Raw genomic sequence first — 12,703 nt, forward strand, 5'->3', positions numbered from 1 at the left:
TTTACTGCGAGTTTTAGCATGGTAATGAATGATGACGGATGATGCATCTAAATATGATCGTAACATTGATTAAACGTGGTAAATTAATGAAAAGAACAGGACAATTCGTTCCTATACATTATTATTTATAGGGTATCAGTGACGCATGTTAGTTCTACTCTCTCACATTAAACCGTAGCCTTATATCCGAGAGCTTCTGCGAAATTTAGTCGAGCTAAAGATACCGAAATACTCACTTAACTTTCTCAGCTTTATATTTTACGCTAGATTGACTGAAAGGAGAGGAAGAAGAGATACAGCTGCGAGCCTTGTTCAACAGCTTTTGATTTCTCATGCATCTCGACCATATGCAGGCATACCTTAAAAGCTCACCAGTTATTCAAATTATTCTACCAAGTAGATTGATCTGCAGTCATCCCACCTAAATCGGCAAATTAACTTTATTCCTGATAATCTTTCTTTTGGCTGGCATAGACCCCTCTTTTGCGAATCTTTCACAGCATTCCAGTAAGAAAAAAAAAAGCTTATAGATTCCCGTAGTTGTTTTAAAGATTTTCTAGCGAAAGAACTGAAAGAATTCCTTAGAACCCCCTTGTCTCGGTACTGCGAATTTTAGTCTGGGTTAGCATCGATTGAACCCCCGTACCGTATTTTGTACCTCCGCCTCTTTCAGGAGTTTTATCGTTTCAAACCCTGGATGGCTAATTGGGAATGACGCATACCGAAAGGACAAAAACGGGGAAGCAAGATCAAGAAGGTGTGATATATTTCGGGTACCTTACCTGATATATTGAATCTCAACTCAGCTTCAGCTGTGTCATATATATTATCGGTCCATACATGAAAGCAATACCGCTAGGTAGAGCTCGGAGATAAGGAGATTGATATTCCAAGTGGCTTCATGCTGATGAGGTATGGGTCTGGTGGTTTAACTTGATTGTTATGCATGGGTCGAGAAAAATGTGACTACCAAATTATCGAGTACAGCCTGCGTTATCATGAACGAACGTTGCACTTGATACCTCAACTACTATCTCTTAAAACCTTTTTTATTCTCCCAAATTCTCGATAGCTTGCATAAACTTGGTTTGTATTCTTGACCACTGTAAAAAATCAAAGTCACATTAATTGAAATCCTAACAAAGTTACACCAAAAAAAGCGAATTTGCGGGATGATAACGAGATTTGATGATTTTCGTTAGAAATGCCAAGTTTTTGACGGGAAGAGTTATGTTCACCGCAAAGTGGAATGATGTGAATAACCATACTAACTTTATTATTACATGCCTTGGCATCTCTTCCTTCTATTTGACTAGCAACTTCATTCCAATTCACTCCGGTCTAAATGGTCGTGCAGGGAGAGATTGATTATCAGCTATTCACTCGTTATGGTGCAGCTGACGAGACTTTGGTTGTATACCGATACTCTATCTCATACTCACTCGTTTAGGACACATGATAGAGTAAAGCAATTTCAATTCTTCACCACTCCATGAACCCATTTTCTTACCTGGATTTTCTGCTTTAGATTTTTTTGATGATGAAGGTGAGGTTTCGGGTTTGGGTTTCCTGGAAGTAGCAGAAGACTTTTTGGATTTCTTGATGTTTGGCTTGATATCGACAAGAGATGAATTTGATTCGGCATCGGATTTCAATTCATCAATTTCGGATGAATGTTCTCTTTTTACTGGCATTTTGGTTGAAAGAGTGGAAAGAGTAGTATTCTAATGGTGATCTTATGTCCGATTTATTGAGTTTTGTCGAAATATGTAAGAAGGTGATGATAAATTGATTGATTCAAACGAAATGAATCTAAAAATAATTCTCAACAAATTCAATTATCACTTCATTTTGCCTCAAAACCATCATAAAATTCAATTCCTGACCTTGGATATACACAGTGATTGATGGTAGTCAAGCTAATAAATCATTAAAAGGCAGGATGTATAATACACACGAAACTTTATTGATCGTCGCCGTAGAACACCCTTTCATGATAAAACCGTATGAATTCTAACGTTCATTTTTGGGGGGAATAAATTTACTCATTCAATCTTATCTTTTCTTTGCTTTTGACAATTTATCTGTCAACTTAGAGAAAATAATATATTTAAACTTTCAGTGACATCTTCCTAATTGAATTTCCATAGTCACACCATGCCAAAAATCATCAATGACAACTACGAAATCATCAGTATTTCATCAGACCAAGGGTCTGTGACTTCTCTGGACGAATACCTTCCATCACCTTCACCTACACCCAAAAAAACCCATAAAGGCCGAAAACGATCTCTTAAATCCAATTCACCAATGTCACCTTCTCCAATCAAGAAAAGTCGAAAAGGTAGACCAAAAGGTGAAAATAACAAAGAAGAAAAGGGGGGAAAGAACAATCGAAAAACTGGTAGTTGGACCAAAGAAGAAGTAAGAGATTTATGGAATGCTCTTGAGTTATTACCTGTAAGACCTTGTTCCTTTTCACTGATGGCAAGTAGATACTATGCAATCGTGGCTGACCTACTGACTCCGATCATACTTTGCATAACATTTAGGTTAAAGTAAGATGGGATGATATTGCTGAAAGAGTTCCAGGAAGGGATAAACTGGTAAGTACGCACATCTACTACTTCGAACTTCTGAGCTGACGCTATCTCGATTTGATGACAACTTCCAGTCTTGTCAAAATAAGGTGAGTCTATGATACTCTAAACCTTATCAGTTATCATTCCCTCAGACGACATCCAGTCAAAGGCTGACGAGAACAATATCAGTGGAGATACGATATGTTACCTAAAATTCAAGCCTTTATCGAAACTCTTGGTAATTGATATTTGGGTAATTTTTTTAGATGATCAATTGTAATTGTAAAGACCAATTTGGTAGCATGCATATTTTGTATTTTTGGATTTAACATGTCAATGCATAGTTATAAGAAAAGTTAACTAAGCTAATAATATGTCATGGTGACAAGATATGTATTACTTTCCCCTCCTTTTACGTTGTTCTAAGATAAAGGTTGAAATTTTTCTGAAACCTTTTTCCAATCTGGAATTTTATTTGATGATGGAGTAGGAGGTTGACCTTGATGAATATCATTTATAGTTTTTAATAAACCTAATAAATAATTTAATTTTGGTTGTGAAGCATCAAACAAATTTAATGTAGAAAGTGAAAACCATCTTTTGTTTGGATCTCTACCAAAAAATAATAAACTTTTTTTAGCTAAATTTAAATCATTAAAATAACTTGATAAAATAAAAATTTCCCATGGTTCTTGTTCAATTTGTAAATTTAATCTTGTTCTAATTCTTTCTTCAATTAAAAAACATTCATATTTTAAACTTAAATCTATTATAATTTTAGTTTCAATCCAATTATATGGTATACTAACAGTTTCTAAATATATTAAATCTAAAAATCTTTTTAAATCTTGTGATTTTACTTCATCCATATGTATATCTGTTTTTATCATCTGAGTATCAATTAATAGTTCTCGAAATACTACGCTGTAACAACATTGATCAATCACAATTCAGCCAAGTCATCTTATCAAATTCGCCCATAAATATCCTGTAATTGTACATCGTACACTTTGATACTCACCTATGTGCTTTTAACATGTAATTGTGAACTTTGAAGTACACCTCATCTGAGCTGATCAAGGTGATATCAGCATCATCCGAGCGATAATCGTTGCAGTATACAGGCTTTTTAATGGATTTGAGTTCGAGGTTCATCGTGATTTGTAGCACTTTCACCCATACTGAGCCTAAATTTCCTGGGTCAAACTGAAGGAGTTAGTCTTTGTATATCAGTGTCATTGTCTATATAGAGTAATGTCATCTCTTGCAAATTTCGTATACTATAGAGGTGTACGCCTAATCATCCAGTCAGTATGAGTTTCTTATTCGGCAAATTAGCCATATGAGACAGAAAACGGTGACAAGTTTCAATTCGGACCAAGATCGACAACAATACCACTTTCACACAATTGCGTAAAATATCTTAGTACGATGATGACAAAGAAAGGTCTCAGTTCACATTTTCCCATCTACGGCCATAGAATCTAGAAACCACTGCTTCCCGTTCGTTCAGCAAAGTTAAGCTAGATGTCGCTTGATTAGTACCAAGGTTGGGGACAACTTGGGAATCCCGAGTGCTGTAGTTGATCACCGATCTTTTTATCCGATTAATCTTAGTATGAAACCTTTGCGAACCATCACGATATCAGCACAAATGGCATAGGTTCTTACGTGATATCCTATAGAATACAAGGTCTATTCCACTTTTGGTTTCGCCTTGAAGAATTTATCTAAACCTCCAGTCTGATTCGGGTCGATTATTTTCCCTTTGTTTTTTTTTGGTGAAGGTGATGACACACCCGCTTCAGATTTTATAGACACTCCAGGTTGCGGTACACCCATTTCCTCAAGTAGTAAGTCATATTCTGCCTAAAAAGAATCATCGTCATTTAGCAATTGTTCGGAATTTAGTGCTGAGTGAGGAGTTGCTTACTTTAGGTATTATACCTCCCGTAGCCTCCTTGTGTCCTCTTGCATAATCGCCTCCTACACGTTCCTTAAATCCTGGTATCCGATCAGCATATTCATTCAGCAGAGCTATCAGATTTGCTAGGATATCGGGGACCATCTAGATTAGTTTTGTTACATTTGCCGGATAAGTTGAGACTAACTTACGTTGTTGGCCTTCTGGCAAAGAACGAAGGTTGGATGCTATACGACAAGAGAAAGAAACCCTTTCATCCGCATGAAATCCTGTATTTGCACACTACAATGATTCAAATGATTTAGCATCGTCCGGATATCTGAGATCATTGTGAAATTTACCATGACCATAAGCAATTTACTACTTTTTCTACCAAGAGTACCTGACCATCGGGTTGCAATGACTGGATGTACTATTACAAAAGATTGTTTAGCTTGTAGATTTCAGGTAACTTTGATTATACCCCACTTACTCTGAAATCCTGTATGTATAGTACAGACAGCAACACGCCCATCTTTGGAGAATCTCGGTGCTACGGGGGGATCGAGTCAGCTCATGATTAAAGCAAGTATTCTTGTTTAAGACCTACGTGTTCTAGCCCACTTAGTGGTTTCATCCCCAACATCTAATTTACAAAGCTTGAGAAACGCGTTCGATGCCAAATCGGTAGGATTTGAAGCTTTCAGCATGATCTATAGGGGTAGAATTGAGTAAATAAGGCATCTCCTAGTGCCTTGAGAAGACTTTGTCAAACTTACGTCCCATGCTTTCGGTACTATGTTCGCGTGGATTAGCGGAGACCACTTGACAGTCTTAGAAACCTATTCTAAGCTTACCATTGTATTCTGCCGTCCGACGAGGAGCATTGACGCCAGAGACAGCTTCACTAAATGCTTTTGACCCTAGTCTGTTCTGTATAATCAGCCATAAATGATATGCGAGTAGGCGGTTTACTTACCGCTTAAACGTTGTTCCCAGCTCAGATGGCCATGGTGCTATCCCCCATTTCGGCACCGACGTTCCCAGATCTGACAAGTTCAATTATTTAGCTAATTAATCAAAACTAAGCTGACTTCGTTATAAATGTACCTCCTATGACTCCTACTACAGCCCTCCAAGCTTCTTCTTCGTGTACTTTCTCATGTAGATCCCTGACTAGTAGGTATGTCAATAAAGCTGCTGTAGCTATAGGTGATGATCTACAAGCTGTAAGGACTTGTGAGCCTTCTGGCCACTTCGAGTACAATGTTGGAATTAGCCAAAATAACCATTCGACTAAATTTAAGAGAGCATGGAAAAGATAACATACCTCATCAGACATATGATGATCGACAACTAGAACTCTTTTCTCCTTTTGATCCGGTAAAGGAGGTACTATAGATCTTCCTGGTCTACTTCCTTGATCTAGAACAATAACTTTTTCTGCTTTCGTAGAATCCATTAAATTCCTCTCATAGTCTGAATGAACATTATTCCCTTTTGTCAGATGATGTACTGATATTAATGATTCTGGATGTTTCATGTGTATCAATGTTTTATACAGTATAGTACCAGCTAAACATAAAGCGGATCTTTATGTCAGCAGTGTTGGACTATGATACTCTAAAGGGACCTACCTGATAAACCGTCCGCATCCTTATCAGGAACTATCAACACGGACCGTCTCTTATCAACGCTAACATTTAGAATGGCTGAATCAGCAAAGCCAGGTATGTTTTCAGTTTTTGTGATTATACTCACATATCTCTTATAAAGTCTCTTGCTTCTTCCATGGCTAGTATTGGTGCGGGCCAATCATTCCATTGTGGTCCATACTCCCTAGCGGCGTGAGATAGGGTCGAAACTTCTTTCAAGGAAGTCGTGGATGAACGCCGACGTCGTTTCGGTGGACTGCCTATTTCGTGAATCACTCATAAGCTTTTCCTATACCTCTCAATATAGCTATCTCTTCTAAAACCATTTTAACATACTAGCTTCTGAGGATGCTGATCTTTTGACCATTTCAATAACGATCGACCGGTTGCAAAGTACCGGTCTTATGTGCAGCAAGCGGTTGAAAGGTAGAATTGTTGTGGAATTGGTCGTGTGCCGTCTTGCCTACTCAATTTCTGGGATCCACAAGTCGGTATTACAAGTGAGGTATCTCTTAATGCTATGTTGGACTGATTACTATTATCTTATTACTTTTTCAATTGGAGATTCAAAAAATTCAGATCCTACGGATAATGTTTAGCAACAACCATAACAGCGATCATGATGATGTCATTATGATTGTAACCCATCTGATTGTCGCGTGGTTGTTGTAGTAGCGATGAATATGTTTCAGGTACAATCAATCATTCCGGACTGTCGTCTTCCGGAGTTGTCAAAGCTAAGCAATCATTTCTTTTGATTGTTTCATCTGATGTGCACAAGCCCATTTTTCGGATTTGTTAGTCTTTCGGTTTTAACACTAGTCAATGAGTAGATGAATGGCTTTTAATCGACTTCGATTTATACCTTAACCTTTGATTTGATATTTGCAGTGCTTAAAGTGGAAGGTTAACTTAATGAGACTGAGAATATTGCTGCGATATGTAAACAATCAATTCGGAGGTAAGTGATCTGTGCTTGTTGTGTATCATACGCTTTGATGATCATTTGAAAACACTTCTATCACAATGACCCAAGATTATCACCCTCAACTATGTCAGATCTGCTCTTAGACATCATATCGAAATGGATCCTGACTCAAACGTCCACTTGGCTATATCATACTTACGACTCTAAGAGTTAATATCGGAAGCCTTTTGTTTCATACCCACAGATAAGCGAAGCGAGCTTCAAACACATCCTTTGGTCCCTTTTATCGATGCACAGCAAGATCTCTCAAGTGGAGGTAGAGAGGAACGAGGAATAAACCATAAACTTTCCTAATCTAACCATAATTCTTGAACGTCTGAATTGAACGTAGAGGGAAGATTACGACGTCTTTGCGTTTTTGAAAACCAAAAAATCTATTGCATAAATCTGCACACTGATGCTTGAGTCTATATCAAGAGTTTGAAAGGCTAGATTCTCGCTCTGAATAGACTTTTCAATCATAGCATTATATGATACACCAAAGAAAACATATGTTTTCGCCTAACTCTGTAACAACCCTCAATTTAGCCCTTGTCAATTTCGATCTCACTAGTTATTACATTCCAACATGAATGGTTATACATCCACTCAAGATGATCTGAACGATGACAACCACTTGAAGGAACAAAATGGCTCTACACCATTTTCAGGTGATGTACCAAGTAGTCCTACAGGTACTTTCTCAACGTTCAGTATGACAAGTACAGTGAATGACCGAATGTGAGTTAAGATCCTCCACGGCCGGGAAGAAAGTTTACTGTTTGATTGTGTATTGATAAAAACTAGTTTTAGAGGTAAGTGAACTGATGCACGTCCGCTCTCCATAAATAAGCTGAGCGATTCATTGTAAACTGTAGAAGATGGGGGAAGAAGATTTCAAGCTCAAAATGGTACGTGGACTGAAGAACGGTCTTGAGAGTACCTTGCATATCGCGCTTAATATACGTCAACACTTATCTTTGCTAGATGATTATTCGGTACGTATCGTCCCCGGCACACAATTGTAGTACTTCCTCATCGATATTCCATACAATGGCTGAAGCCTCAGTTGGTATAGCTGCCTAACGATGAGCAGGAGCTTGAGGTATATTCCTGCCTTCCATTACTTGACGATGAAGCGACCTTACTGATATCGACAGAATAGCGACTAGAATGTCAACATCGTGCTTTCAAGGCAGTCCAAGCCAATCGCAATTATCTAGCACCAGTGCATGACAACCTGAAAGATGGTTCTAGAGCATTGGATATCGGTTGTGGTAAGCTGCATGATTGTATCAAGCCCACTTATGCCTCAAGCAGCTAAGCCATTCAATCCTGCCTTTTGGGATGATAGGCACCGGCGTTTGGTGAGTTCCAATAAGTAAGCTCTACAGTTCTCAAATTCTTGCAATTTTGGTGAACAGGACGATCGAAATGGCAGAAGAGTTTCCCAAAGTCGAATGGATCGTAAGCTCATACAAATCTATCATGCGACAAATCAAGCTCAATGACTAACGAATAGCTCATTCTCATTTAGGGTATAGACCTTGCACCCGTCCAAAGAGACATCGGTCTACCTGATAATCTCCATTTTGAGCAGAACGATATCACTCAAGGTTTACCTTTTCCAGACGAGAGCTTTGATCTTGTTCATGCAAGATTATTAGTGATGGGTGTAAGTCTCTCATACGCATCATTCACAATAATATGAGCGAATCTAATTTCAATTGATGGGTATGGCGATCACAGATTAGGGATTGGAAAGCTACATTAGATGAGTTGTTGAGAATCTTGAAACATGGTGGTATGGTATGTATGATAGAATGTGATTTTCCCTGGGGATTACCTGGTGTACCTGAAGATCAGTGGAAAGAAAGAGCACCTGGTCATTGTATCTTTTCTGATTATTTAAAGATGTAAGTTAAGTTTGTCAATCTCCCACTTACGTTAAACACCAGAATTTTATAATCGCTATTTTATAGGGCGGTTGAAAAAAGGGGTTACGATCATAAAGCTGCTTCCAGGACCATCGCGGCGTTAATGAGAGCTAGTGGGAAAGTCAAAGATGTAGATCAAATTGAAAGTTGTTTACCACTTTGGGGATGGTCAGATGGTGGGAGAATTAGTCTGAATCGATATTACATACATATCAGCTTACCGATCTGCTACTTCTGATCACAGATCCTGATTTACGCCGATCAGGTGAAACTATGAGAGCCGATGCTGAGGAGATACCAAATGTGAGTTTCATAAAATACAGAATATTTCGATGTTTGCTTTGAAGGCTGCCTTATACCGATATCCCGTTATCTCCATTACAGTCAGTAAAAATCGTCATTCAGGATGCTTGTGAGATACCCGAAGAGGTGTATGAAGAGATCAAAAATGGTTATCTAGCGGATTTGGGTAAACCTGGTGCGCACACCGTAGGTTACCTCTCAATCTAAGTTTTTCTTATTCCAACTGTTCAACAACTGACCATGCTGCATAGGCTGTGCCGATCGTACACAATTATGGATGGAAGTACTGAGTCCGCTACCATCCATAATCTGGAATAGAGTAAAGTATACATATGCATAACTTTCTAAGAGTGACGATTTGAAGATGAAGATAGTAAGCGATACAAAACAAATCTAGAATTGACTACAACCCTCGAATCACGGAAATTTACATCGGCTGTTTTGCGCACCTGGTTAAGCAGGGTAGAGCGTGCTAAGGTTTCTTGATACGATCAATCTTTGTATTTGTGAGGTACCTGTATCGATAATTAGTATATCAGCTGTTTGTTCCGGACCGGGGAGGACAATCAGCACTACAGACAGCTTACCTTCATCTGAACGGAACGAAATTAAGTCGGAATTGGTAGTCAGCGTTATCGTGTCAATCGACTATGACGCGTGTAGACTCACATAGTTCGTAGATTTTGGCATCTCTGCAAAGTTGTGAAAATAATCGTCAGCATTCAGGCGACCCAAAAGGGCAGCTGAGATGACTCACCTGTACAGCTTTTCCATTGGCATTTCAGTGTTGAATCCAGCTCCACCATATACTGTGATATATATCCTGGACGTCAGCTTCCGACTCCTTGCCGATGAGATTAGATTCAGTAGGCAAAATTTAGTACTCACCCTGTACACCCAAGTTAGCGTTCTCCACGGCGGTCTTACTTGCAAAAGCCTTAGCCATTGATGCGTAGAAAGCTTTCTCAAGTTTCATTGTGTCAGCTTAGGGTTATACATCGCATGTTGACTGATAACGTACTATTTCTTTCTCCGCAATCTTTAGCCCAAGCCGCTCGCCAGACTAAACCACGAGCCGCTTCTGCTCCAATCGCCATATCGGCTAGCATAAACGCTACACCTTGGTGATTGATGATCGGTTGGCCCATTGTCTGTATGGCATGATATTTCAGCTAAGGCCCTGTGAAGCAGGAAAGTCAGAAGAAAGCTAACCTTTCGCTCTTGAGCATATCTTGTCGCTTCTTCTAAAGCTCTTTGAGCCAGCCCTACTGCTGCAGCAGCGACAAGCGGCCGAGTGATGTCAAATGCTTTCATAGCGACTATATTATGATCGTCAGCTGTCTCCTGTCTTAATCTATGTAAAGCCACCGAAACGTACTCTTAAATCCCTCTCCAGGCTTGCCTAAAACATTCTCTTCCGGAACTACTACATCTTGAAACGTGACCATTCTGGTATCAGAGCATCTTTGACCTATCGAGAGCCACATAATCTATCAGCTCTTGTCCTCGTTCAACGAACCTCTAGATAGCTGAATGCTCACTTACCCATATTGATCTCCTTCTTGCCCAACTGTATTCCCTCGGTATCCGCATCTACAACAAAACCTGTCATACCCTTACTTGGGGGTGCCGATGGATCTGTCACAGCCAATACGAACTAAAAACGAAATGTCAGTGTTGGTCCCCGAGGCGAAGAAAAACAGCTAAACTTACAAACCAATTGGCATGACCTGCATTCGTACTATGAAGCAATCTTGTTCAGCTCATGATTCGATCTCGCAGGCCAAGGACAACTTACATCCTGTCGGAAAACGAAATCAGCTACATAGCTTACATGGAGTTGATAGCTGCAGACATGAACTCACCACATCTTACTTCCATTTAACACCCACTTGTCACCTTTCTTCTCAGCTTTAGTTTTTATTCCAGCTACATCACTTCCTGCTCCAGGTTCTGTGACGCAATATGCAGCCATGAGAGGCTCTTCGGTCATTCTACCAAGGTATTTCATTTTCGTTTCATGCGAAGCGGCAACTATCAAAGGAGCTTCTGCTAGTCCATTCGCTGCATGAGATGAATGTCAGCTATGATAAGATGGATGAAGCCATTCAAAAAGCTCACCCTCCATAGCTGTTTGTATCCCTGTACAGCCGTAAGCTAATGATTCCGATACCAAAGCACATTCAAGTAAACCAAGTTCTGGTCCACCGTACTAAGAAGACTATATCAGCTTGGAGTTCTCAATATGGTATCAGATGAGCAGCGACCTACGGCTTCTGGGATATGTGTATTGAGCAAACCCAATGAATGAGCTTCTTTCAAGATTGGCCAAGGGTAGGCCTGAAGCGTCCAGCTTGTGAATTAGTATATCGACCACACGTTAGCAGGCTCAGAGTTGGCTTACCATCGATCGATCATATTCAGCTGCAGCGGGCACAATTTTGTCTTTGGTGAAGTTTTGAGCCAGCTCTACGATATCGAGGGGAATTATAAGCTAGTGCAACGGACCTTGGTTTATATATGAATAGCTTACCTTGTATGCCACGCTGATCTTCGTCTAAGGCAAAACTAACAGCTAAGAAAGTTATTCACGTCAGCTAATGGAAGGGACACGAACGCTAAAGCTGAAATCTTACTCACGTCCAGTAGTAGGTCTGACGGCACTCGCCATTCCCCGTTGACATGGTATGACTTGCCTCGAAACAAGACGTCGTAGCGGCAAAGTAATCCGAGCTGGCATGGTGGATAATCGAAATCGGCTGATGTTGAGGTGGATTGTTCTTTTCTAGGCAGGAAGCTATAAGCAGAGGTTGACCAGGTTCTGATGCTGTCGATCTGTAGAATAGCGATAAGTGACCTTGTTCAAGAGAAGTATACAAAGTTGAATAGTATGCAAATGGGACACAGGTAATATGGTTTGAATTGTTTTCACAATATCATCTATCATCATCTCCCACTTTCACCCTTACTTTTGGCGATATACCGGTTAACCTCTACTGTTTAACCGGATAAGGAAAGGGCTGACTGTGCGCCTGATCTGCTTGACGCGACATGGACAGTAGGTTAGGCGCCTGAATAAGCTGAAGTCGTGCCTGTATCGCCACGCGCTGGTGGAGGTTGAGTGGATAGTAAATTAATGATAATATGAGATAAAGAAAGGATGATCACGAAAAACCAGAGACGCGATTGATGATTTGATTATTTCATGACAAATTCAACTTATCTTCACTCTTCACCACATTAACCATTCATCTTTCTTGCTTCAAAACTATTATACATATCGTTCTATACCTCAAAACGATCGGACAGCTGTTTTACATCAGTTCTCAGCCTACGCATTAGTTAATAATCGGGGA

The 12,703-nt window shown here is 39.7% G+C and overlaps 6 protein-coding genes and 1 non-coding gene across 7 annotated transcripts; 3 read left to right on the top strand and 4 right to left on the bottom strand.

Annotated features, from left to right (window-relative positions):
- Positions 1-1,049: 1,049 nt before the first annotated feature.
- L201_000648 (uncharacterized protein) lies at positions 1,050-1,694 on the bottom strand (the record flags this gene model as incomplete). Its single annotated transcript, XM_066216448.1, has 3 exons — positions 1,050-1,103; positions 1,273-1,341; positions 1,443-1,694. 3 exons carry the CDS (start codon positions 1,692-1,694, stop codon positions 1,050-1,052), a joined length of 375 nt encoding a protein of 124 aa, XP_066072545.1.
- A 463-nt stretch (positions 1,695-2,157) lies between these two features.
- Positions 2,158-2,828, top strand: L201_000649 (uncharacterized protein; the record flags this gene model as incomplete). The annotated part of the gene is made up of 4 exons (XM_066216449.1): positions 2,158-2,460; positions 2,553-2,606; positions 2,675-2,689; positions 2,772-2,828. The coding sequence occupies 4 exons, from the start codon at positions 2,158-2,160 to the stop codon at positions 2,826-2,828; spliced, it is 429 nt and encodes a 142-aa protein (XP_066072546.1).
- Positions 2,829-3,004: 176 nt separating this feature from the next.
- L201_000650 (uncharacterized protein) lies at positions 3,005-3,737 on the bottom strand (the record flags this gene model as incomplete). Its single annotated transcript, XM_066216450.1, has 2 exons — positions 3,005-3,506; positions 3,604-3,737. 2 exons carry the CDS (start codon positions 3,735-3,737, stop codon positions 3,005-3,007), a joined length of 636 nt encoding a protein of 211 aa, XP_066072547.1.
- Positions 3,738-4,052: 315 nt separating this feature from the next.
- Positions 4,053-4,167, top strand: L201_000651. Its single transcript, XR_010725539.1, has one exon. It is a non-coding gene; the product is annotated as a 5S ribosomal RNA (ribosomal RNA).
- Positions 4,168-4,277: 110 nt separating this feature from the next.
- L201_000652 (uncharacterized protein) lies at positions 4,278-6,507 on the bottom strand (the record flags this gene model as incomplete). Its single annotated transcript, XM_066216451.1, has 14 exons — positions 4,278-4,451; positions 4,516-4,631; positions 4,698-4,788; positions 4,848-4,918; positions 4,979-5,038; positions 5,096-5,198; positions 5,265-5,281; positions 5,343-5,413; positions 5,465-5,534; positions 5,596-5,740; positions 5,816-6,060; positions 6,123-6,181; positions 6,247-6,400; positions 6,477-6,507. The coding sequence occupies 14 exons, from the start codon at positions 6,505-6,507 to the stop codon at positions 4,278-4,280; spliced, it is 1,407 nt and encodes a 468-aa protein (XP_066072548.1).
- Positions 6,508-7,696: 1,189 nt separating this feature from the next.
- L201_000653 (uncharacterized protein) lies at positions 7,697-9,637 on the top strand (the record flags this gene model as incomplete). Its single annotated transcript, XM_066216452.1, has 14 exons — positions 7,697-7,848; positions 7,915-7,922; positions 7,986-8,018; positions 8,095-8,105; positions 8,186-8,212; positions 8,273-8,384; positions 8,462-8,474; positions 8,532-8,574; positions 8,645-8,782; positions 8,857-9,023; positions 9,090-9,220; positions 9,289-9,347; positions 9,429-9,533; positions 9,599-9,637. The coding sequence occupies 14 exons, from the start codon at positions 7,697-7,699 to the stop codon at positions 9,635-9,637; spliced, it is 1,038 nt and encodes a 345-aa protein (XP_066072549.1).
- Positions 9,638-9,800: 163 nt separating this feature from the next.
- Positions 9,801-12,087, bottom strand: L201_000654 (uncharacterized protein; the record flags this gene model as incomplete). The annotated part of the gene is made up of 16 exons (XM_066216453.1): positions 9,801-9,862; positions 9,935-9,940; positions 10,017-10,039; positions 10,105-10,156; positions 10,236-10,307; positions 10,369-10,498; positions 10,560-10,666; positions 10,726-10,818; positions 10,893-11,004; positions 11,061-11,088; positions 11,213-11,411; positions 11,469-11,559; positions 11,619-11,687; positions 11,752-11,816; positions 11,881-11,922; positions 11,988-12,087. 16 exons carry the CDS (start codon positions 12,085-12,087, stop codon positions 9,801-9,803), a joined length of 1,251 nt encoding a protein of 416 aa, XP_066072550.1.
- Positions 12,088-12,703: the final 616 nt, after the last annotated feature.

The sequence above is a fragment of the Kwoniella dendrophila genome, chromosome 1 (genome assembly GCF_036810415.1).
Source record: "Kwoniella dendrophila CBS 6074 chromosome 1, complete sequence".
Taxonomy (NCBI): Eukaryota; Fungi; Basidiomycota; class Tremellomycetes; order Tremellales; family Cryptococcaceae; genus Kwoniella; species Kwoniella dendrophila.